Source organism: Amphibalanus amphitrite, unplaced genomic scaffold (assembly GCF_019059575.1).
Source record: "Amphibalanus amphitrite isolate SeventyFive unplaced genomic scaffold, NRLGWU_Aamphi_draft 000349F_arrow, whole genome shotgun sequence".
NCBI classification, from domain to species: Eukaryota; Metazoa; Arthropoda; class Thecostraca; order Balanomorpha; family Balanidae; genus Amphibalanus; species Amphibalanus amphitrite.
Genome location: NW_024881844.1, coordinates 199,319 through 223,157, shown reverse-complemented (window position 1 = coordinate 223,157; position 23,839 = coordinate 199,319). Strand labels below are relative to the sequence as shown.

Below are 23,839 nucleotides of genomic sequence, written 5' to 3'. Positions count from 1 at the left end.
GCTCCTGATTTATGCTCGTCTCAGCCCAAGCTACGGAACTGCTATTCCAGTTCAAAACCCATGTTAAAAAGTGAACTGGCGACAGCAATTAGTGGAGGCCCGTGTTGGGGCTGTGTGGGTGGTCAGTGACTGTCACTATAGTGACCGTTACTCTCCTGGGGAGTTTCTACGCTCCTCGCGTGGTGGATAAACTTGACTCACGTTTGTGAGTTGTGATAGAAGATCCAACATGAACACTTGTGTTTTAGGTGGAATTAGTGATAGTTTCGTACCGATACCAATACCGCTCGGCTGCATTACCTCGACTCTGCTAAATGTTGCACGTATCATCGTTTTTAGACCGTAACCGAAAAGTTGTGTTGTAAGTATTTGTAACATAACGTTATGTTATCAGACGCATTGATGCAATTGAATTCGAATTTTAACTTGGCGAAGATTTATATCAACGTTCTATAATAATCGACTCATAACTACCTATCTGCGGATACCGATCTGCATATTTGCAGCTCCGGGCCCATTATGATTCGCAACAACTGCAGCGAACACTCGGTAACATGACTTTATTGACTACACAGTGCACAGTACCACTTCCTATACATACGCAGACCAGCGTGACGGACAAAATATTGTCTCTGTAAATGAGCGCCTTTGCATGCACCGTTCGGGCAGTGGCTTTTGCTGGGCACGGTTGCTATTATGTTGATTGATGTAGCCAGTACCTGCATCGGATCAATCATGGCAGACCCACCCTCGCCGTTATGTAATAGGTATATATAGGACTCTGACAAAGGTTGTGCCGGCACGAATGAAAACGGCAAAATCAGTGTTTTCTTAGTTATAACCTGAATCGATGTGTTTCGGGTCACGAGTGCTCAAAGAATGACAGCTGTAACAGTCGAGCCAGTGGCGACAGTTCGGACTCTGTCACGATTAACACCGCGTGACAGCCGCGTCCCACTGCCCCGTCACGACAGCGCCGTCACGGTAGGCGGTATCAACGGACGCGTCCGAAGTTTGTCTCGTGACTCGACCATCCATCATCGAGGGCCCGAGGCCGTCGGTGACACCTTCGACTTTCGAGAATGCACCTCCGCGGAGATGCACAGACGGCCGACGTGTCGGTCGTTTGCCACTCGACCGGCTTTCTTCCGATGTGGGATAACGCTGCAGCTGTGTTTGCGAGTGGTCACCAGTCGAGGGAAGTTCACACGTGGCGCGGCTGAGACGCCCACCTGGCGCGGGACTGGCAGCGCGCGCCGGATGGGCGCCATCCGGAACGACAATGTGGCCATGTGGTGTGGTGACTTGCGGCAGGGATGGACCGCGACTGGCTGGGGACGTGCAGCGGCTGGACGGTGCCCGGCTGGGGACGTACAACGGATGGACGACCGCCATTCACATGTGTTCGCCTGTCGCGTACGGCAATTAACACTACACATGTGATGAACGTTCGCACGCAGCCGCCTCAGACAATTTATGATCGGCCAGTTATCAGTCATGGGCAATTATTATTAATTGGTTGTCGGTTACAATGCTAGAAAGGGCATTGTATGGATAACGTTATTAATATATACCTATTTCCACCGATCAGTTACCGACACCAATACGAATCTTCCACGCTGCATAATGGGCAAACATCATGAAACATCATAATAATGCAATTGATCTGTGTGCAGTGTGGCTTAAGACCGGCCAAATCCGTGGCTGCAAAAACATCGTTAGCATGGAATAATCCATGTTCATTTTTCACTCATATTGGTTTTACTCATGCAGCACAAAAATAAAACACGATTGTGGTTTAATGGTGTTGGACTCTGGCTATTATGTCGCAATGGGAGGGAAGTCAGTGAATTCAGATGTGCACAAGTTCACCTTTATTCATCCTCCAGTGCTTTAGGTATATTATTTTATATGCATGTTTCTGCCCTTGATCAGGTGCACTGTGCAGTGCGGCAAATGCTTATAAATTCGGAACCTAATCTACAGCGATACTGATATGATATAGCTACAGATATGACGGTCTCGGTGATTGATGCTGCCTCACGGAACTTTTATGACCGAAAGTGGACCATATGAGAACCAAACATGTATCTGAAGACGTATCAGTACCTACTAAACGAGTGCAGAGTGCAGAGGCCAGAGGTAGCAGCAGATATAAACTGATTATTTCAACAAGTTATCGAAAGGTACCAGACATCATTTAAGGTAGTCCAGGCCGAGTGATAATCCAGATCCAAACATTACCGCTTTTTTAAAATCTCTGCTCACAACCCTGCGGGCTAGGTATATCTAGGCACATTACCGTGTCCGTTTCACACGATTCTGGCGTTGGAAAGGTGTCATATAACCTGCTACTAAGCACATAGAGTATAAATGCAATAATGAATTAGGTAACGTCTTCGTCGCCCAGTTGGACACTCGGACAGTGCACAAATTAGGGCAGCTCTGCAGTCACGCAATGTATTTTGCAAATGCTCAGCTACTTTTGCTCCTTAATTTTTGCTCGGCATATTAGTCGTTAATTCTCGCTTAAGCACAGCACTAAATAGTTAATTGACACTACACGATGTCTTAATTAATGATCAAAAAGTTAACGTTGACTGCATGAAATGAGTGAAAGCACGACAATTTTGCCGTCGTCAGACGGACAATGAGTTGTGCCTCGGTTTATTATGCGCGGCCAAGCGTGAGGATAATCCCGAACGGATGATATACTCCACACGGCACGCACCACCATATTTTCTCAGTGTCTTTCCCGTGGCCCGTGAGTGAAATAAGTATTGTAGGTACCTAACCCTATCATATGACCGGGTTGGGCTCGACACAATCAATCGCCCATAAAACATTTATTATATCTGCCGTCTATCAATGCGAACATAATGACATCTTTGTTTTATTGCTTTCTTTGGTATTGGTCCTGCGCTTTAACCCTCGCCCATGTAGGGGGGGGGGGTTGGTGCAACCCCCCCTCTGAGGTTTTTCGGAAGTAGTGTAAAAACGGCGGCGCGCAGCGCCGCCAAATTTTGGGTACCTTATGGGGCAAGCCTTGCGCATCTTTTGATAAAAAAAAATTTGACCGGGTCATGTCAGGTCACGGAGTTATGACGTCACAAAGGGAACAGCCTCCGGCCGGATTTTCACAAACTGAGTGCCAACGCCCGAGGTTTCCTGCCGGTGGTACGGACATCGGTTGATGGATCGTGATGAAACTTCCCATGCATGTTGGGGCAAGTATTGGCTATCATATGGTATAAGAAACTTGACCGGGTCAGGTCAGGTCACGGAGCTATGACGTCACAAGAGGAACAGCGTCCGGTACTATTTTTGAAAAGCGCCCGAACCACTATTTTGCTAATTCTTGTCAGCTCAATGGGAATATGCAGCAATATTAGCTTCTATAGGGAGCAAATGGACCTCCCAAATCCAAAAATACAATCAGATTTCAAAAATTTAAATTTTGATTTTTCGAATTTCTGCCGCCGACTGTGACCTTGCCGACTTCCGGCGCTCCCAACGCGCCATTTTTAGAGCTAGGGAAACGAAATACATACCAAACGATAGAGAATTGATCAAGGAACACGATAGTGAAGGTTTCAAGTCGATATCTCCCACCGTTTTGCCGCAATCGCCGCGAAAAGTTAAAAAAAATCTATTTTTCCGAAAATTTGACCTTTGACCGGTCAAAAGTAGGTCAAATGTTGACCTAGGACCAAAAAATATACCACCAATCGCGAGATCTCGGCGAGAGCAATCCGATGGTCTTTTCCGCTAAGCTCTACGACGCTCCGTTTTCAAACGCCAAGGGGGGGTCGCACCAACGCCCCCCTGCATGGGCGAAGGTGGCAGATCGCCGTTTACGGGCGAGGGTTAACATGCGCTATTCATTTCGGCATGTGCAAGCTGCATAGACGAGCCACTATAATTTATGAGAAATTATATTGCACGAAATAAGCATACATGTGTCAGTGTAACAGCCCTCACGTGCTGGCACACGGAAAAGTACCTACCTTCATATACGTTGACTATCAACGATTTGCGTGACGCAGGCCAGTTATAGATACAGAGGCTTGTTTATTAAGATGACAGTTAGAGTGAACGGTGCGGTAGGAAGGAAAGAACGACTTTTTCAGTACAACGGCGTCGCAAATGGCAATCGCTCTCGATAGTATGCCTCCTAGCGATAGTATAGCGATATTACAGTCGTATGTTTTCCAGTAACTATTCAGTAATTATAGTAGCCAACAGTGACTACTACTAGCATATTTATGCTCACCAATTGTCTCTTTTCCTCGCAGGTTCACCGGCATCGAGAGTCACAGGCGGTACCTGGCGTCGAACGTGAACACGCGCCAGATCCTGCAGAACATGCTGGAGACGACGACGGTGCCCGTGCCGCTGCAGAAGCTGCTGGAACTGCGGCCGCTGATCGACACGTCGCCGGCCCTCTCCGAGAAGGAGGTGCTCAACAGCATGCGCAGGGACGTGCCCAACCTGCCTGTCGACTACTGGCTGGCAATGAAGGGTAAGGCGACCCAAAAGAACAAGACGTGCGCCAAGCTGCCGGCGGTGTACGACCTCAAGTTCAACAACATCTACTGGCAGGTGCTGGAGACCAGCAACGGAACGTACAACTTCTACGCGGCCTACTACGACAACCGGCCGACGCTGTCGATCGGGCCGCTGGTGCGAATCATGGTGATGATCGACCGCATCAAGCCAACACTGAAGACCTACTGCCAGATGTGGTTTAGTGGCCAGACGGCGCCGGTCATCATGCCAGTCATGGAATATAAGTACGTGTGGAACGAAAAGTGGGGCAACTTCAAACAGGGCATCATCCAGCCATACCTGATGGCGTGCCAGGTGCCGGCGAGTCACCGCAAGCTGGTGCCGCAGGCGGTCACGGTGGTCGAGAGTCCGTGCAACACGTCCACCGTGGCGCTGCGGGTCATCAACAACCGGCCGCCGGAGGGGCAGCCGCCGCAGGACTTCGCCGTCTGCGTCAAGGGCCTGTCGTTCCCCGACAACGACCTCTCCGTCCGGCTGGTGGAGTGGCTGGAGACGCTGCGCGTGCTCGGCGCCAAGAAGGTGTTCCTGTACGATCTGGAGGTGCACCCGAACATCTCCAAGGTGCTCCGCTACTACGAGCGCCAGGGCCTGGTAGAGGTGACGCCACTGACTCTGGCCGGCGAGCAGCCCAACCTGTCCGTGTTGCAGCGACTCTACCTGCGTAAGAAGGTCACCAACAAGCGTCAAAGCGAGCTGGTACCGTACAATGACTGCTTCTACCGCAACCTGTACCGCTACAAGTACGTGGCGCTGCTGGACACGGATGAGGTAATCATGCCGACTGGGCATCGCGACTGGGCTGAGCTCATGGCCTCCATCGCGCCGCGCGCCGACACTGAAGCTAAGAAGAAGAACAAAGTGGTTGCCTCGTACAACGCGCGCAATGTCTACTTCTTCGACGTGCAGGACCACGAGCACACCTGGCAGCCGGACATCCCGCACTACATGCACATGCTGCAGCACGTGAAGCGCAGCCTCAACTACACCAAGCCGGGCCACTACATCAAGTGCTTCCACCGTACAGACCGGGTGATCGCGCTGCACAACCATTTCCCGCTGGCGTGTCTCGGCGGCTGTCTGTCCTACAGCATCAACACCAGCGACGCGCAGCTGCAGCACTACCGCGCCGACTGCGTGGGCCCGCTCAGGAAGACGTGCGAGCTCGAGTACAAGAAGAACGCCGTGGTGGACACGTCCATCTGGCGCTTCAAGGAGGAGCTGATCACGCGCTCCACGCGCACGCTGGTGACGCTCGGCTTCCTGCCGCCGGAGGGAGGCCGGCTGGCCGAGCTGTATGAGTCGGCCCGCTCGGCGCACGCGGGCCGCGCCGAGTCGCTGTCGGCCCAGTCGGCACCCGACGCGGCCACCGAGGCCCAGAGCGAGTCAGACGTTCGGTAGTGCGCTGGGACGACCCGCCTACAGGGTAGCCTAGCGTTGTGTTCTAAACCAGCTGTGATGTAGCCGTGGAACCCGGACTGAGGTCGCCATCAAGTGGCAGGGAACGTTCCTGCAGTGAACGTGCTTCGCGTGACCGGGTGGTCACAATATCGCGGCTGAGCGGAGCGGGAACCTTGGACGTTGCTCAGTATTTGATTGTGATTATGTTGGTTGATCGTGGCTTCTCTTTCGAATGTCAGAAGGGGTGCTGTTTATGTTTCGCCGCGATTTCTAGTGCTTTGTGAACTTCGCATTGCTTTAGTTATTATAGGAGTGTTTGCTTTCTCTGGAGGCTGTTGACATTGTTACACATTGTTTGGGTTCTTCTGTCCCGAGGGTCCTGGCTGGCTTCGATCAGACAGTGATCTAATCCGAGTGCTGTTGTCGCCCGTTTTGTCCGCGTCATTTTTGTGCGATGTTTACTCGTTTGTATTGAATATGTATATCTGAAGTCTGAACCGCACGCGGCTTAGTCACGCTTTTCGGCGTCCGAAACACCTGACGTTCCGTTCGCAGTGGCAACATTTGTGTGCGTTTGAAGCGAAGGAAATGATGATGCTCGATATGGATGTGCACTGTGCGTATGTAGCGTGAGACATGTGTGTTTGTTGTGCTAGGCGTCTGTACTCTAGAGGTGCTCGTTATCTGTGGTCCATTGAGAGGAGTGTTATCTGCACACAGTCTGGTGATAGCAGTCTGACCGACCGGTCCCCGACCTCGACCCTGGCCTGTCGCGCTCACCGTGACCCGTTCGGCTCGCCAGCTGGACCAGTTTCCAGCCCGCCCGCCGGGCGGGGCCGGGCCGGCTCTGACCCGTCTAATGGGAGCCGGTGGGCGAGCCGGCCGATGAGCGGACTGGTCTCGCGCCGACCCGCTGTTCGGACTGTCAGACAGGTGGCCGGTGGGCCGGTCTGGGCGTGGGCCGGCGGCGGGCGGAGCAGCGGGGCCGGCCGCGGGTCGTGACGGCGGGATGCGGGCTGACGCGGTCGGGACAGGCGCTGTGGCAGTCCGTGTCTGTCTTACGAGCAGTGAGGCGCGCGTGTCCTCCGCCACCGCGTCGGGCGTCACGCGAGATCCATCATTCATTGTTTGGTGCCGCCGGTGCGAGGCACCCTGTCGCCCTGGTGTCAAGACGCGCTCGCCTGTCGTCCTGTCATGCGGCGGACATGTGATTTGGTGACTCCCGTGCCCCTCGTGTCCTGTTGTTCCCGCGATATCCTTCTGTGTCAATTTATGAACGCTAGAGTGTCTGAGATCCAACATATCACATGTGTCTATAGGGGACGGCGGAATTGAGCATTACTGCGCCGTGCTTGCATACGAGATCAGTGCGTGGCGACCTTTGTGATATGCCACAGGGCTAGATTGGGGGCGATGCTGCCACGAAGCGCATGTGCAAAATTGTGGAGCATGGGATGTCGAAGCAGCTCGATCATGTTATGTGTCTTGTGATAAAGCTTGGAAACCATGGGAGCTTACAGCGCGTTGCGTTGTTGGGTGTCATTATATTTATCTATTTCGATGACCGGTGCCAGGAGACGATAATTTATATTTTCCTTATTTCGACCTCAAAGTTTACTGGAAGTGTACCTATACCTACTGCTTTTGTGAGAGCGTTGGCAAAATATATTTCGTTATTTGAGGAGAATCGTCTCTGAGCCTGCTTATCAAATAATAGACGGTCAGGAGTAGGACATTGCGTTGTAAATGATTTTTTTCCTGCACCAATGATTGAACATAAGAAGGTTCCTTCCTGTTATAGCCGTCAGCAGCTCCAGTGTTTGTACCATGTGGATTATGAGTAGCGTCCAGGCAAGACGTAGCTGGGAGCACATTTCAGACGGGACTGAAATGTGAGGACCGGGAGAACCGGCTGAGCTGAAAAGTGAGGACCGCATGAACCAGCGTGGCTGAAATGTGGGGACCCCTCGGCGACCGAGCCACACACTACTGCGTGCTGCCTCCGCGCCTGCCGTGCCCGCCGGCTGTATTTTAGCGCTGCCGAGTTGGCCAGCTATGTTGATCAGTGTGATCCCGTGCTAGGCGCTCGCAGAGCCGGCATCCAGCGGGCCCCATCAAATATGCACGGACCGTATCGACGACCGTGGAAAACGGCGCGTCCCCACGCGAGAACTCGGCTGTGTCCAACCAGGTCTCCCACATAGTAAACAGACCCGCGTGGCGGCCTGGAGCTAAAAATGCGCAAGTCAAACATAGAGGCCTCGTTTTTTATAAACAAGTCTGTTCTTGCTTGTCAAGCCGGTAACGTCTTTTCCCATTCTTTATTGCCGACTTTCTTACAGACCCGCTAGAGCGATGAAATAGGAAAATATATTATAGGCCTATCTGATGTGCTTACCTCAACAGTGCAGCTCGAGTAACATGAGCCATGACCTTTTCCTGGTCATGACTTTTGACCAGTTGGGTGATGGGTCGAATAAATTTCGTAAAGATTTTGTGTTAAAGGGACCCTCCCACCTTAACATTAGATTTGAGTTGAGATAGCCAAAATGGGGTCCCTGGCTCGCAATTACCGGTTTCGGCACTCACAACATCGAGAAATGCACGGTATATAGAGAACTGAGAAATGCCTTAAATCGGAAATATTGAATTTCAAAATTGCAGCATTTTGATTCAGAGGGGCTAATGCATAGGAATACCCCTCTGAATGTGTGACGTCAGCGCAGATATCTAACGATTTTTAAATGTTTGACTAAAACGTTTTGTAGCACGCGGTGGTATATGCTGCTTTGCGCGCAACAAGTGCCGCACTTTGAGCTGCCAAACTATTGCTTCCAAATAAAGTCGCTAGGAACAGCAGCGGAGATCCCAAAAAGTAAACAAAAGTAAAAGTCTAATGTCTTGAAAACCGGTGAATATTTTTCGGTGAAATTTGGTAGATATTCGTTTTCGCTCTTTCTGAACCGAGCGACATCACTTTCATGCCAATTCATAAACTTTTTTGAAGGTGGGAGGGTCCCTTTAAAAGCTAGGTAGGTATTGCATAAAATTCCATTCCGCAAAAAGTTATTGACGGGCGGCGGCTCTTGCCTGGCTGCGTGGCTCACTCGAGTTCGAGGGGTGGGCGCTGTTTGTTTGTTTTGCTGCAGGAGCAAGCCCTTTCGGACTGAACAGTCATTCCATGGCTATGGGATGATAGGATAGGTTGGGGACCTTGACCGTGCGGACCAACGACGGTGCCCCGGCAGCGCGGCGATAAGCAAAGGAGACCGTCTCAATGGGATGGGAGCGTCTCGTTGAGATCCTCAGTTGGATCCTCGAGATCTGGGCCTGGACCTCGCCACCGGCTGTCTGGTGGGTTGAACGCCAGCTCAGCCGTGAGAGGATGGTGTAAGAAACTGATGGTTTGGTCCTGCTCTAACTTCTGAGGCGATGCCATCGAGCTCGGATGGGAACTTCGCTTGTTTGGGGGGCAAGGGCATCGCCATCGGGCAATAGGTAGGTATTTAGGCAATAGATCACCAGATGTTTAGGCAATAGGCAATAAATTACTAGATGTTTCACAGCGGTGCTCTGGAAATCACGGCGTCTGAACGTGTTTTACATAGGTGGAAATTTGTGCCGGGCTGGGGGGGGGGGGAGCGGGGGAGTGCCTGCCTGAGGCTGAGCCCTCCCAATTCCACGCTGGCTTGTGGCTTCGAAGCCGCAACAGACGGCGGAGGTCAATGTCACCGCTTGGGCGGGGGCATATTTGTTCATTGTTGCGCCCGGACACCCCACTCCCCAGCTGGGCACCTCTTATCTTGCTTATCGGCACCTCTTGCTTGGCGTTGGCACAAAGTTTTACCACGGAATATATAGTCTACGACATGGAATGGACAGATCGCGATTTAACCACGTTAAACGTGTAACTCGAAAGTAACCAAGGAGGCGCCCGTATTATAAACGCACACAGTGCTCTCGCGCTAGAAAATCAAATATTTTTCGCAAAACCACGAACAAAACTCGACAACCTAAACAAAATTCGACATTCTTGTGCAGCAGTGATTCAAGGATAGAGTCGACGGCTTATTTAGTACTGGTAACGGCGATTTACCGTTAATCTTCTCATTCATTTGATTTTTTTTTTTGTACTTTTTTATTGTGATAGGAGTATGAATGAGTTTGCGGATTGGCGTTTTTTATCGCGAATTTGTGAGCTTAAAAAGTGATGTGGCCCAGCGCGGTTCACTGCGGCTACTGCCAAAAGGCGATATCAAAATCGCAACTGTCTAGACACCGGAGAAGGCCAAGATTACTTTACCGAGAAGGCTGCATCCGTGGCTGCCTACGACCCGACCCGGCCCGGCCGGCCCCGCAAAAGCGAAGCGCAACCGGCTGATGGTATCCTTCGCCAGTGGAGCTGCTGCTTCTGGCTGCAGGCACATTGGCCATTGCCGGGTAAGTTTGTATCGCCTTATTATTTAAAAAAAGTTGTTTATAGCAATAAGTTATTTGTTTATGTATTAGTTAGCTATTAATACAATTATTCTACCCTTTGCGCTATTGTGACCGCCGACCGCCCGTCCAGTCACACGGACAGAAACATGCTTCTGATCTCTCTGTTCCACGATTTTTTTTTAAAAAAAGTTCGAATTGAATGAATTGAATGAATTTGAATCAAATTCCAATTGAATTGAATAAATTTGAATCAAATTTGAATTCGAATTGAAAACAAATTCCTGAATTGAATGAATTCAGGAAGCGTTTTTTTATTTTAGCTGGAATCGATTTTGTTAGACGAGGTGAAGAAAAACGGACAGCGTTGTCAAAGTGCTATTTATTGTTTCTGAACTTAACAGAGGGTTGAATAGTGGAGCTCGGCTCAGGTGGAAATTGGTACATGACACTCGCTGCTCGTTACCCCTCATGCAGACACGCGCTTTGCCTTTGTCAGGTTCGGTCTAGGCACACCAGCCTGCCCCGACACCGACGAGTGACGGCGATTTTCCCGTCGCCCCTGAGGGGCCAGCCAGACCCGTCGATGCGGCGACCGCGGTACCAGCTGACGCTGTCGAGCAAGATCGCGCGCATTTCACTGGTAGGTAAAGGATAGGGCCGAAGCATGCCCTGCAGTTTGAAAGCCGTTAGATTCGGAACCACGAATGGCAGCTCTTTCAACAGCTCTATATCTGGAGCCATTTTCCTCACTGCTGGCGGCGATTCTCGATCTCTAAAGCTTTGCGGTACAGCATAACTTCAGGCGCTCGCTCTTCCTGCCATCTAGCGGTAGAAAATGTCGCGGCAGTAGAATCGCCATTCCGTTCCTCTCTGTGGACTATCATGTCAGCACATTCGTCGGTGTTTTTTTTCAACCGCTTATTCTGAACAGTAAACGAAGGCACACTCCGGAGGACTGATTGGTGTTTCGGCTCTCCCTCCAGGTACTGCATCGCAGTGTCGCCACCATGTACGGAGGACGCCAGAGGACGGCCCGTCAGTCTTTGCGGCCCGTGCGCTGGACCGGCACGGGTCACACGCTCGGTAAAGTAGCTGGCCTGCGCACGCAGCTCGACATCATCTGTGGTGTCATCCCAGCCTTTCTTCACGGCCCGCGCGCTGGGCCGGCGCGGGTCACACGCTCTGTGAAGTAGCTGGCCTGCGCACGCAGCTCGACATCATCTGTGGTGTCATCCCAGCCTTTCGTCAGATCATTCACTCGTTGCTTCAGCCATGCCGCCGCCGGCCGCAGTCATCCGGCCACGGGGGAGATAAGTGATAGGCTGACCACACCACAAGAACAGTGCTCTCCGTGCAAATATCACGACCGGAAGTGCGCGAGCTACTGACTGGGAGACGGCGCTCGCGCTGACGCTGTTTCCTCGACGTTTATGCAGCTCCTGGCGAGGTGACCGGTCTTGCTGCAGGTCTAATAACGCCGTGCCCGGACCGCCGTGGACCGTGGCGACCCGCTGGTCTGACCGACCGGCCGGTGTCTTGGCGTCTCACACCCGCTGCTGCCGAGAACACATTCGTCACTCAGCACTGACCGCGCCAGGATGCTGGCCAGATCTGCAGGCCTTCTGCGCGCGTGTCGGCCCGAATTGTGCTGCTAACGGCGTCTGGTAGCCTGGCGATGAAAGCACTGGCGATAAAAGCACCTACCCGAATGCAAGCCGAGTGCAGCAAAAGATGCTCCCCCAGTGTGGAAACCGAGCGTCGTGCGCGCTCCAAATTTTAACCCTCGCCGGCCGAGGGGGGGGGGGCGGGTGCCGCCCCCCCCCATAGGGTTTTTTCGCGATAGCTCCGAACACGCTGGCGATAGAGAGCTGAAACTTGGCATACCTGACCTTTGATCCAAGCCGCATCTTTTGACACCAACCGCATTTTTGGGTCAGGTCAGGTCACTGACCTATGACGTCATAAGTGAACCTCTGCACGGTCTTCAGATGTCGCAACTTCGCAACGCCCTCACTGCCAGAGGAGATGTCACAGGGAAATGAAACTTGCAGGATCTAGTATCCATTATGAGTCCCACAACTTGTATATCTCGGATTTTTCCTAAAGGTCATATGAGGTCAGGTCATTTTCGTGACCTCACCATTATAAGTCAATGGGGAAAAATTCAAACTGCTATTCTGGCGCCGGGAACGATCTCCAACTATCTCAAGCACACAGAATCGTGATTTGATGCACTCCTTGCAAGGTTAGATGCGTCACTTTTGCAATGTTGACCTTGCGTGACGTCATTTATGACGTCATCAAGGTCAAATTAGTTTTTCGTCAATAACTCTTGATCAAATTGAGCTAGCGAGTCGGGAAAGGCACCAATGGGCTCAGGAAGGCCTGCCGAATCGAATGATATGCGACATGACCTCTTTCGACCAGCTTTGTAACCTGGGGGTGCTGACCTGACCTTGACCTGAGGTCAACACCCCAAGTTGACCTGACCCGGACAAAAAGTATATCATTCGACGCGCCTGAGCGAGGGGAACACGATGCTGCCAAAATCGGCGCTCTGCGGCCGTTTTTTGCGAAGTTATTCACCAAAAACTGAACCGTACCCTGGGGCACTTGACCTGACCTCAGAGGTCACCGGTTGACCTAGGACCTTAAAATCGGGTACCAATCTCTGCGTCTCGTAACGGCGCACACGCTCGTTTTTTCCGCGACGCGCTAGCTCCACCAGGGGCGAAACGGCGAGGGGGGGGTCGTACCCGCCCCCCCCTCGGCCGGCGCGTATGTAGAAAACCAATAGGTCCGGCGAGGGTTAATACAACCAATCTTTGCAGGCCTTTGACTTTGAAAATTTCACCGGCGCAGTTCGCACAGTTTCGAAGCAATAACCCGCCAACAGGGACAGACTCAAATACATCCATACATAGTTTTACAGTTTTATAATAGTAATTTAACCCTCGCATGTGTAGGGGGGGGGTCGGATGGACCCCCCCCCCATGGTTTTTCGCGAATAACTCGCGTAAAAAGCGGCCGATCGCGACGAAACTTTCAGTACCCTCACATTGATCAATTTTACACCTACCCTGAAAATTTCATGACCCTGACCCAAATGACCTTTGACCTGTGACCTCTTTTCCGAGACCATGTTTGGCCGGAATCGCGATTCTGCGTATGTCGGCTCCATAGGTGGGCACGATCCGTTCCTCCGTTCCTCCGTTCCGGAACGCCGTTACAATTTTTAGGAACGGAGGAACGGACTCGTTACATTTTAAAAAGGGTAACGGACCAAGTAACTTCCGTTACATTGGTTGTTCGTTCCTCCGTTATACTTAACAGTTTGGTCCGTTCCTTCGTTCCTCCGTTACTTTTCGTTGTCCGAGCGGGTTGATCTTTCAGCTAACCCACAGACGTCAGACATTAATGCAGCAGCGGAATAGTGGATTATTGAGCAGCCCTGACTTGAAGAAGGAAGATGCCCTTAGTATACTGGCCTTCCGAAATGAGCCGGCGTTGCAGTATGTGTTCGTACAGTTCAACACGGGCGTCCCTTCAAGCGCCTCAGTAGAGCGCGTGTTCTCAATGGGAAAAGATGTGCGCTACTTGCAAAAAGGGCTACCCTCTCAAAAAGTGGCAGCAGAACATATTCAATTAAGGGGGGAGGCACTGCCGACTTTTGGTCCCATTCTTTCTATGCAACGCACATAGGGCTTATGTTAAAATGTCAAAATCAAAGGGGGGCACGGTGCGCCGGTGCCCCTCCCCCGTTCCGCCGCCTATGCTCTCAGATGCCAAACCTGGAACGTCTAGTGTTCGTGAAGGGCAACCGGCATCTGGTCGGGGACAAGTGATGCGCACCAGTACCTACCACCAGACGTTCCAAGGTTTAGTGTCCAACCAGTGCCCGCTGTCTTGGTAGATTTGGTGGGCATTCCCCTTTCTCGGTAGATTTGGTTTGTATCAGAATAGTCTCTAAAATGTGTGAAATACACAACATTTTAACGTTTTTTTTTATTTTGCTGTAACGGAGTAACGGACTAAAGACCTTCCGTTACAATATATGCAGAGGAACGGAGGAACGAGTAACGGAAGTCACGTTTTGAAGGAACGGAGGAACGAGTAACGAAGTTACAATTTTGGGGAACGATGCCCACCTATGGTCGGCTCGCATTAGCCGCGCGTTTGCAAGCTTTTAGTGGTTTCAAACGTTCAAACATGTGATTTGATGTTGCTTCCATGCATTAGGGTGGGTGTCAAGGTCACCTGAAGGTCAGGTCAGGTCATTGACCTTTGGTGACCTCGGGTGACCTCGGTTCACTTGTTCGAGCTGTACATGTCTCTAAGCTAGTTTTTGGAGCTGAATTCGAATTTAGCAACCATTTGAACATTTACCAAGTAGTTTTGGTGACTTCGTAACATGTTACGAAGCTGTCAGAGGCGGTTGACACGTACTACGAATACCCGTCACGATGCCTACTGGTTGACCTGACCTGACCTGACCCGACCTGGTCTAAATGCTTGAAGACATCATCTGTGATCAAAACTAACACGATATTCGTGATCAGCACCCCGAAAACCCCCTTAGCAGCCACACTTTACGACTTTCTAACAGGTCCCGATTTTCCCGACTTTGGGTCATTGACCTGACCTGGAAGGTCACCCAATGACCTAAGACCTTAAAATTGGGTATCATCGGCTTCCTCTCGTCACGGGCAACACGCTCGTTTTTTCCGCGAAGCTCTAGCTCGATCAGGGGCCAAACGGCAAGGGGGGGGTCCAACCGACCCCCCCCCCCTACACATTAGAAGCTGGCAAACGCCGCACACATGCGAGGGTTAAGTTATAAGAGTGAAAAGAAATAACTTCATGCTCATTAAAGGGACCCTCCCACCTTCAAAAAAGTTTATAAATTGGCATGAAAATGATGTCGCTCGGTTCAGAAAGAGCGAAAACGAATATCTACCAAATTTCACCGAAAAATATTCACCGGTTTTCAAGATATTAGACTTTTACTTTTGTTTACTTTTTTGGGATCTCCGCTGTTTCTAGCGACTTTATTTTAGAAGTGCGGCGTTTGCGGCAGATGTTGCGCGCAAATAGCATATACCACCGCGTGCTACAAAACGTTTTAGTCAAACATTTAAAAAGCGTTAGATATCTGCGCTGACGTCACACATTCAGAGGGGTATTCCTAAGCATTAGCCCCTCTGAATCAAAATGCTGCAATTTTGAAATTAAATATTTCCGATTTGAGGCATTTCTCGATGTTGTGAGTGCCGAAACCGGCAATTGTGAGCCAGGGACCCCATTTTGGCTATCTCAACTCAAATCTAATGTTAAGGTGGGAGGGTCCCTTTAATATCGAAATTAAAAATGTTAATCCAGAATATATTGTTATGAATGAGATAAAACTCATCGCGTCCTTCAGCACGGAAGTGCCAAAACCACAGCAGCACACCTAAAATTGCCAGATAGCCAAAAACTCAGCAGTTACAGGAAAAGTTCGTTTTGTCCATTCCATGTCGTAGACTATATATTCCGTGGTTTTACCCTTTACATTTGATTTCACATTTGGTTTACGTAAACGCCGTAAACGTATGTTTAAAGGGACCGTGTATATCACACCACGGTGAGATTTACACAATACCGGCCATTTGTGTAAATCACACCCACCCCGGTGTGATATACACAAAATCTACTACGTAGTGTAAATCACACCCGGGTGAGGAATACACAGAGAGGGCAGCTGTGTGTATATCTCACCGCGATGTGACGTCATAGCAACGCTGAACGTCCATTGGTCAGAGCAGTGACTCTGCTCGCCCATTGGTCAGATCAGACTAAGCACTACGAATATTCCGGCGGGATTCCGGGCGTCCTCTCTCACGGAATCAGCAGATCGCCTGGCCTAGTGGTGAAGGTGCTTGCACGATGATACGATTGTTGCGGGTTCGAGTCCCGTCGGTGCGGGCGCTTTTTCCCGCATTTTCGCTTTTCCTTGGTAGCGGTGGGTTCGCTGCCGACCGACAAGTTTAAAAGCACCAATACAATATGGAAAGCGACGTCTGAATGCTCGTGGCGAAGCGGTGCAGTGCCGAAGGCAATGCCTTAGGAGAGATTACAGGCAATGGTAAGTCAAATATTTTTAGGTTAAGTGGTTGTGTATCTGGCTTCAGGCCGAAGGCCTGAAGCCTGATGCACAACCACTTAACCTAAAAATATTTGACTTACCATTGCTTGCAATCTCTTCATGCGAGTACCTTCTTCCTCATCCACGGGTAGGCAAAAATCAGTAGGTCAGGTTAGGTTAGGTTAGGTTAGGTTAGGTTAGGTTAGGTTAGGTTAGGTTAGGTTAGGTTAGGTTAGGTTAGGTTAGGTCAGGTCAGGTCTAAGGTTTGGTTAAGTGTCTTGTTACCGTGCCTACTGTGTAAATCTCACCCAGGTGCTGCGTGGTTTGACACCCAGGTGTGATTTACCCACTACCGAGCACACAGTGTATATCACACCCTGGTGAGATTTACACATTGGCTAGGCCTACTGTGTAAATCACACCCAGGTGCTGCGTGGTTTGACACCCAGGTGTGATTTACACACTAGGAGCACATTGTGTATATCACACCACGGTGTGATTTACGCATTTGCCGGGCCTACTGTGTAAATCACACCCAGGTGCTGCGTGGTCTGACACCCGGGTGTGATTTACACACTAGGAGCACATTGTGTATATCACACCCCGGTGTGATTTACGCATTGCCGGCCCACTGTGTAAATCACACTCCGCGTGGTGTGATATACACAGGAGTAGTGTATTGTGTAAATCACACCCGGGTGAGGTTTACACTACAGTGCGATGCATTATGTAAATCTCACCGTGGTGTGATATACACGCGTCCATGTTTAAAACCGAAAAAAAATCATAGGTACCTAAATTTACCTATATGGAATCATATGGAAGCAAATATCTGCGTTTTCGTAACAGTCACGCCATTTCTGTCTCAGAAGTTTCAGCGTTATGCAGGCGAGTAGTTTGTTTGATGGGAATTTGTTTATTTAGTATTTAATAGGAGCTGTATCGGTCAACTAGAAATATTTTCCCTGTACCACGAATAGCAGAGTTTAACATCTTTGGAATAAGTTTTTTTTCTTCTGCAGAATGCTCGTTTGACACTGATAGTAACAGTAAGCATGAGTTAAACGTCACTTTGCTAGTGCGCGGTAATGTAACAGTAAAAATGGGTATCTTAGATCGTTGGGAGTTGAGATTCCAGTAACGGCTCATTGAACTGGTAATAATTGCCCAAAATAAAAGGGAACATTCTAGATTTATTTTTGTATACTGATACTGCTGATTGAGATCAAACATGGTCAGAGTCCGAAGACGGGTGATGCGAATAGGAAGTCCCGTAGTGTTAAAATTGTGGTTAAATTACGGTACCTAGCAAGGCTATGTAAACCAGTTAGAACACTCATGACGAAAAACTGGGGACAAAAATAAATTAAGTAACCGCGACTCTGGGCGGGGACGAACCAAACTCAGGTTGCCATGGTAACGGGGCAAATTTTGCATGAGTGCACATCTAATAACTCATGTTTCGATCAAGATTCTTATGCTTTAATGAATTATTTCAGAAAATCTAACCTATTTTTTCTTTCAGCTTGCAAAAGAAGAAATCTGAAGCTGAACACATTAATGTGTTCCAAGAAGAGGAACTCAACCTGTAGCCAATCCTGTTTGTGAATGGATAGTTTAAACACTTAATGCAGTCACAAAGTATATAGATACTAAAAATGACTAGAAGCTTGACATCACGACACATCAAGATCATTGTTTCATTGTGCTCTGCAGCAAACTTCATCAATGCTGCTGACAGGGTGCTGATGCCCATAGCCATAATACCTATGACAGATGAATTTGGCTGGACATTGCACTGGCAGGGGTGGATATTGTCATCCTTTGCACTGGGATATTTGACTAGTCAGGTATGTGCTTCATTTCATCAGCTTCCATGGTCCATCAAGTGAAAGTATAAGGATATTTATTTTGCATTCTTGTAAATTTCTGTCATAGTTAAATACTGAAGCTAATCTATTTCAATCCATATGTTTTGCTGTCAGCCCATTTGACCACTTCATGCATTGATTGCCCACAATTTCCTGGTGCACACAACTTGAGGCCAAGCAATTTAACTATAACATACCACAATTGATTCACATAATGTGCTATTGAAGCAGCCATTTCAGCTTCTGCTCTGACATCCATATGCTCTGTGACGACTTCATAGACAAATCATTCCAGTCAGAGGCGTGCCATTCTGACCTGCTCTGTGCTGCGGCAGATCATCGGTGGGAGCCTGGCGACGCGCGTGGGCGGCCGCTCTGTTCTGCTGTTTGCCGTTCTGCTGTGGTCGCTGAGCACGGTCATCACGCCGCTGATCGCACACTCTATATCTGGCCTCATCATCTGCCGGATACTGCTCGGGCTCGGCGAGGGACTGGGTGAGTTGCGCGGGCGGTGGCAGCGAGGCGAGCTGACTGCACTGATTGGGTGAACTGGCATCAGCTGTTGTGACTTTCAGCTACTTGGGGACTTAGTGCACAAGTGATAGGTCTGTAAATGCTGGATTCAACAGATCTCACAAGCATGGCCTCAGAAAATAACTCATGAAACTTTGAATGCTACTTTATAATATGCCATCATGTCAGGTTCTTTGAAGCAATGGGGCATACATTATAATTACTAAGCATATTAAATTATCCACCAAAGTTTCTTTGCACTCAGGGCCCTGTTTCACCGGTGATAGCAGCACGCTACTATCAAATTGCGCGAGCTGACGTAATGTGATGAGGTCACACTAATGACGTTTCGTGTAATCCGTGAGCTGCGTTTGGAACAGAGTTGCTGTCTCGTTGAATGCGTTTGATAACATTTGCTTGATCGCACGGCCGTGAAGATGTTAGCAGCAATATTTGATAACATCACAGATTGACGGCGTCATGGTTTGTTGATGTTTCCATGGAAACCCAATTTGACACGTGTGATAGCAGCGTGCTGCTATCACCGGTGAAACAGGGCCCTGGTAAAACTTGGCTAGAATGCAAGCCAACGACAGTCGACAATTTTGGACATAGATATGCCTTGACTGTCTTTAGGTATATGTCCCGACTATACATACACATGATCACCGTGCCTGTGTGTCTCTATGTCCCAGGTCTGCCGACGATATTCCACGTGTACGCCCACTACGTGCCGGTCGAGGAGCGCTCCCGGGCGTTCGGCTACCTGATCGCCGCCGGCGGGGTCGGACAAACCGTGGCTGCTGTGGTGAGTCGCGCTGCTGTCGGCGTTTTGAGGGATTTCTACTGCTACTGTCGGCTGGCCTGATCGATTTCAAAGTGAGAGATTTTGTCTGTGGAGTTGGTTTGATGGCCATTGTGATTGGTATAGGTGTGTGTCGGTCGGGAAAAGCTTATTTTCTTCTTTCGTGTTGTTGGTGGCTTACATCTGACTGGTGTATTATGACCTATGCTGTTATGGAACGTGGTCATTGAAGGATATTAGCTGCCGTTTAGGAAATTCTTTTTAGACATCCTCGTGGCGTTTTTCCCCGTCACTTCCGATCACCCAGTCAGGCGTACGCACATAATTTTGTAGAGCGCATTTGCTGGTCACCATGATAAGACAAACTTTCCAGCTAAATGTGTAATCGCTCACGTTTTGTGTACGCCGCGGCGGTGTATCCTTCGTGTGCCGCATACGCAGCCGCTTCCTGTGCCTATTTCGCCCGTCATGACTGGTAGCGTAGGTACAATGGTACATGCTTCTATCAGTGCATACAGATCGGTTCTTTCTGTCGTTTCTATGTGCCTACCTGTTAGTACTGATCACTGGGTACCGCCCAATCCCTCGCCGACGCCAGGTGTGCGCTAGCCGATCCTCGCTCTTCCATGCAGTGTTTCCTGATGATTGTATCCTTGTGTGGACCTCTCTAGCAACTGTGTCTTCCCTCGTTTGGTATCCTCTGGTAGCGAACCCCTGTGTTGACCCCGCTGATCACGCCTCTCGCCCCGGCAGCTGTGCCCCCACCTGCCCTGGAGGACGTCGTTTATCCTACTGGGCCTGCTCGGCCTGGCCTGGCTGCCGCTCTGGTGTCTGCTCTACCCCGACACGGGAGATGCCGAGAGCGAGGGCTTCATGTCAAGGGTGAGTGATCGGCAGCAAAGGTCCGCACTCGTCGCGTGTACTGGGTCATGTTTCAGATAGAGCGGTGCTCGAGAAAATATCAGTGCTGGGACCCTAGAATTAGTTGCTCTAAGTGCTGTCCGTTTTGAATGAGTGAAGTACGTTGTGTGTAATGCGCTGTGCACTGCAGATACGCATTGACGGTTTCCTAGATAAGATAATGCTGTGTAGGTATCGTTTTCTTTGCGGTGGAGCAATCGACACCATATCGACACCATATCGATTGTCGGAGCAATGAATCAGTCGTTTTTTTCTCCATCAAGGTTGCCGACTGACTACCATTTTACCATTTATATCCACTTAGCGATGCACTCAAAGTTCAGTTAATACGCGTATCATGCCATCTATTTGGTCTGACTGATTGAACTCCTGTGTCAGCCGGCCCTGATCCTTGCCCGCTCTTTTGACAGTCGGGAGCGGCCAAGGTGCGATGGGCCGAGTTTGTCAGTCACTGGCCGCTCTGGGCCATCTACATCGCCCACTTCGCCATGAACTGGAGCAACTACATCATCATGCACTGGCTACCCACCTACCTGTCGCGCACGCTGGGAGCCAACACGGAGTCCATCAGCCTGACGGCGGTGCCCTACATCGTCAACTCGGTCATCGGAGTCGGTACGGGCGGCCGGGCGTAGGGTCGCTTTTTGTGCGGGGAAGGGTGGAAACATGGATAAAGACTAAAAACCACTGAAGATGCAATGTAGCAGGCCCACTGATTTTGTGAAAGAATGCTTCATTTATTTATAGCTCCATTACCCTTTGCTTCACACCTTTTACCTTTTACTTCACCTTTTAGGCCATGAATTTGCTCGAAGGAACGCGTTTTACGAGCATATTCCTCGTGACGACATCTTTAGTTTGACAAACCGAAGAAAGAACGGATTTAAAGTGCAACGGCCATTGCTGCATGTGCATTTACACTGTGAGGACCTATTTTTTCTCACAGCTTTTCACACAAATGTCTCTGAGCCATACATTTCAAGTGATCAAAAGTGTTCTTTCTCAGGTTTGTCAGACTATAGTTCATTCGTGACAAATCGCCGTATCATCGCCATGAACCCTGCCCTGCCTTATCTATACCCTCCTTAACGACCCACTTTCCACACCGCTCCTGACCCGCCGGCCGGCCGTCTGACCCCACCATACCCCTCCCCCAGCGGCCGGTCACCTGGCCGACCGTCTCATCACCAAGAAGCAGTGGACGGTGCTGTCGGTACGCCGTCTGATGACCACCGTCGGCCTGGTGGGGCCGGCCGTGTTCCTGCTGCTCTTCTGTGCCGTTACAAACCTGCCGGCGGCGCTGCTGTGAGTCGGAGCGGGGGGCGAGGGGCAGAGCAAAGTGGGGACGACGAGTTCCGGGGTGGGAGAGGGTAGTGTATTTACGTTTTCAGTGATTGGGTTAGTTTTGCCCCGGGATGACGGTCTCGTTGGTTGCACTGAGCGATGATAAGCTTTATTTGTCGATATTGCAATCAACAGCGAATGGTGGCCTGATGTGGATTGTGATAAATGATGGCATCTCTTTTCGCTGGACGGTATTCACAAAAGTGCCGAGTTGTGTCTAACGTTGTGATACCGCTCGTGTTTTATGCGTCGCCTCTGACGGGATACCCGTCTGCCGGCAGGCTGGTGTCGATAGTGATGGGCTTCTGCGCGTTCAACTCGGCCGGCCACCTGAGCAACCACGCCGAGGTGGCGCCCAACCACGCCGGGGTCACGTTCGCCATCTCAAACACCCTGGTGAGGACGGAGATACGTAGACAGAGACAAGGGATACGGAGGAGGAGATACGGAATACGGATACAGGGGAAGGTGGGCGGGTGCCTGTATCCTGATTTTGATTTTGCACAGTTGCACAGCACTGCAAGAGTAACTACCACTTATCGCTGTAATAGTCTCTGCCTCATGACCTTTCAAGCAGGACTACGCAATGCTTGTCACTGAGCAATTGACCCATAAACTGGAGCCCTGGCTTGTAATTCATGATCCATAACTCGTGCCCATGACCCATGACCTGTGACCTCCCTCAGGCCACGATCCCGGGCATTCTGTGCGGCCCGGTGACGGCCGACCTAGTGACGGCTTCCCAGGGCCGGTGGTTCCCCGTTTTCGCGTTAGCAGCGGCCGTGAACCTGGTGGGAGCCATTGTCTACTACAGCCAGAGCTCAGCACTACAGGTGAGCGAGAGGGGTATCTTGGTGTCATGGACAACTCTAACTAGTAAGTGAATATTAGGTGTGAAGAAGCATGAATGGAACGAAAAATTGTACTGAATTGACGTATATCTGCATTTGTCGGACGTCTTTGACAAATAGTGTGTCTGTAGTGCCATGGTGTCATTGGCTAATTCCCTTTTTCCTCTCGAGACTGTGGGATAAACAAAATCTCCCCTGTTACTGCGGATGGTATGGAATTGGAGAGCCTATGAGGCCGTTGAGTGCTCTGCGCTCGGCTGACGGCTCCGCTCCGCCGCCGCTGTTGCAGCTGCTCGGCCTGCAGCGGTACTCGATGATGGAGAGCTACCGGGAGCGGGTGTGACCCCGGCCGGGCCGCCGGCGGGACGCGGGCCCGTGACACGCTCACCGCCGGCCGCCGCCGCCGTCAGGGACACAGATCTGAGCGCACCGCGCCGGACGGCGGCGAGGGAGTGCCGGCCGACTACCTACCGGGTGATATGGGAATGACTGGGTCCACGCAGCGGTGTCTATTGAGTGTGATACGTGCCGGCGCCGCCGGGCCGGCCTTACTACTTTAATCTGTTGTCGAGACAATGCTTTAACCGTGCGCGCCTGCCGCCAGTGTTGGGCCGAGTCGGTCTGACGAAGACAGCGGTGGGCCTGGGGCCGACAGTGTTTGTATTTATCGTTAACCGCCTCCGGCCGGCAGGCAGCTGGCCACTGCGCGGTTTTCTGATCCGCCGACTGACGAGTGAGTCCTCTTGGCTCTATGACGAGCATTGGCGCACCGTGCGTCGTCGAAGGCGACTATGAGGAGACTGAATGGGTATCGTATCGGGCAGACCGGGTGATCACCATACCAGAGTGTCGCGGCGACCGTCGTGAGGGGGGGGGGGGTCTCCCTCGACTGGCCGAGTCGCAGCCCCTTTGAGCCGAGTATATGTCGGATGGCCGTCCGCAGTTAACGTCAACAGACGTTAATAATTGCCAATAAAAGTGTTCAAAGACACGCGCTGTGTGA

General features: G+C 50.6%; 2 protein-coding genes across 4 annotated transcripts in view; both read left to right on the top strand.

Annotated features, from left to right (window-relative positions):
- The window catches only part of LOC122389213, a 48,828-nt gene extending 41,179 nt beyond the window's left edge, over nucleotides 1-7,649 (top strand). Inside the window, exon 3 of the mRNA XM_043381000.1 lies at nucleotides 4,296-7,649. Coding sequence (XP_043236935.1) covers nucleotides 4,296-5,967 — 1,672 coding nt within the window. The 3' untranslated portion in view covers nucleotides 5,968-7,649. The remainder of the gene's footprint in view (nucleotides 1-4,295) is intronic.
- A 2,342-nt stretch (nucleotides 7,650-9,991) lies between these two features.
- LOC122389214 (sodium-dependent phosphate transport protein 1, chloroplastic-like) lies at nucleotides 9,992-23,827 on the top strand. Of its 3 annotated transcripts, XM_043381003.1 has the most exons (11): nucleotides 9,992-10,048; nucleotides 17,322-17,476; nucleotides 18,057-18,381; nucleotides 18,738-18,897; nucleotides 19,611-19,723; nucleotides 20,474-20,602; nucleotides 21,052-21,256; nucleotides 21,799-21,946; nucleotides 22,267-22,381; nucleotides 22,672-22,818; nucleotides 23,126-23,827. In XM_043381003.1, the coding sequence occupies exons 3-11, from the start codon at nucleotides 18,190-18,192 to the stop codon at nucleotides 23,177-23,179; spliced, it is 1,263 nt and encodes a 420-aa protein (XP_043236938.1). In that variant the 5' UTR covers nucleotides 9,992-10,048; nucleotides 17,322-17,476; nucleotides 18,057-18,189; the 3' UTR covers nucleotides 23,180-23,827. The 3 variants fall into 3 exon arrangements, with proteins under 3 accessions (XP_043236938.1, XP_043236936.1, XP_043236939.1); XM_043381001.1 differs by lacking the exons at nucleotides 9,992-10,048; nucleotides 17,322-17,476 and adding an exon at nucleotides 15,942-16,030; XM_043381004.1 differs by lacking the exon at nucleotides 9,992-10,048 and having other exon boundaries at nucleotides 17,434-17,454.
- Nucleotides 23,828-23,839: the final 12 nt, after the last annotated feature.

Bases quoted from the DNA above. Each gene is read 5' to 3' on its own strand.
- LOC122389214 (XM_043381003.1), top strand. From the start codon at position 18,190: ATGACTAGAAGCTTGACATCACGACACATCAAGATCATTGTTTCATTG. The intron at 18,898-19,610 runs GTGAGTTGCGCG...TCTATGTCCCAG, and splicing joins CGGGCTCGGCGAGGGACTGG to GTCTGCCGACGATATTCCAC. The intron at 22,382-22,671 runs GTGAGGACGGAG...GACCTCCCTCAG, and splicing joins TCGCCATCTCAAACACCCTG to GCCACGATCCCGGGCATTCT.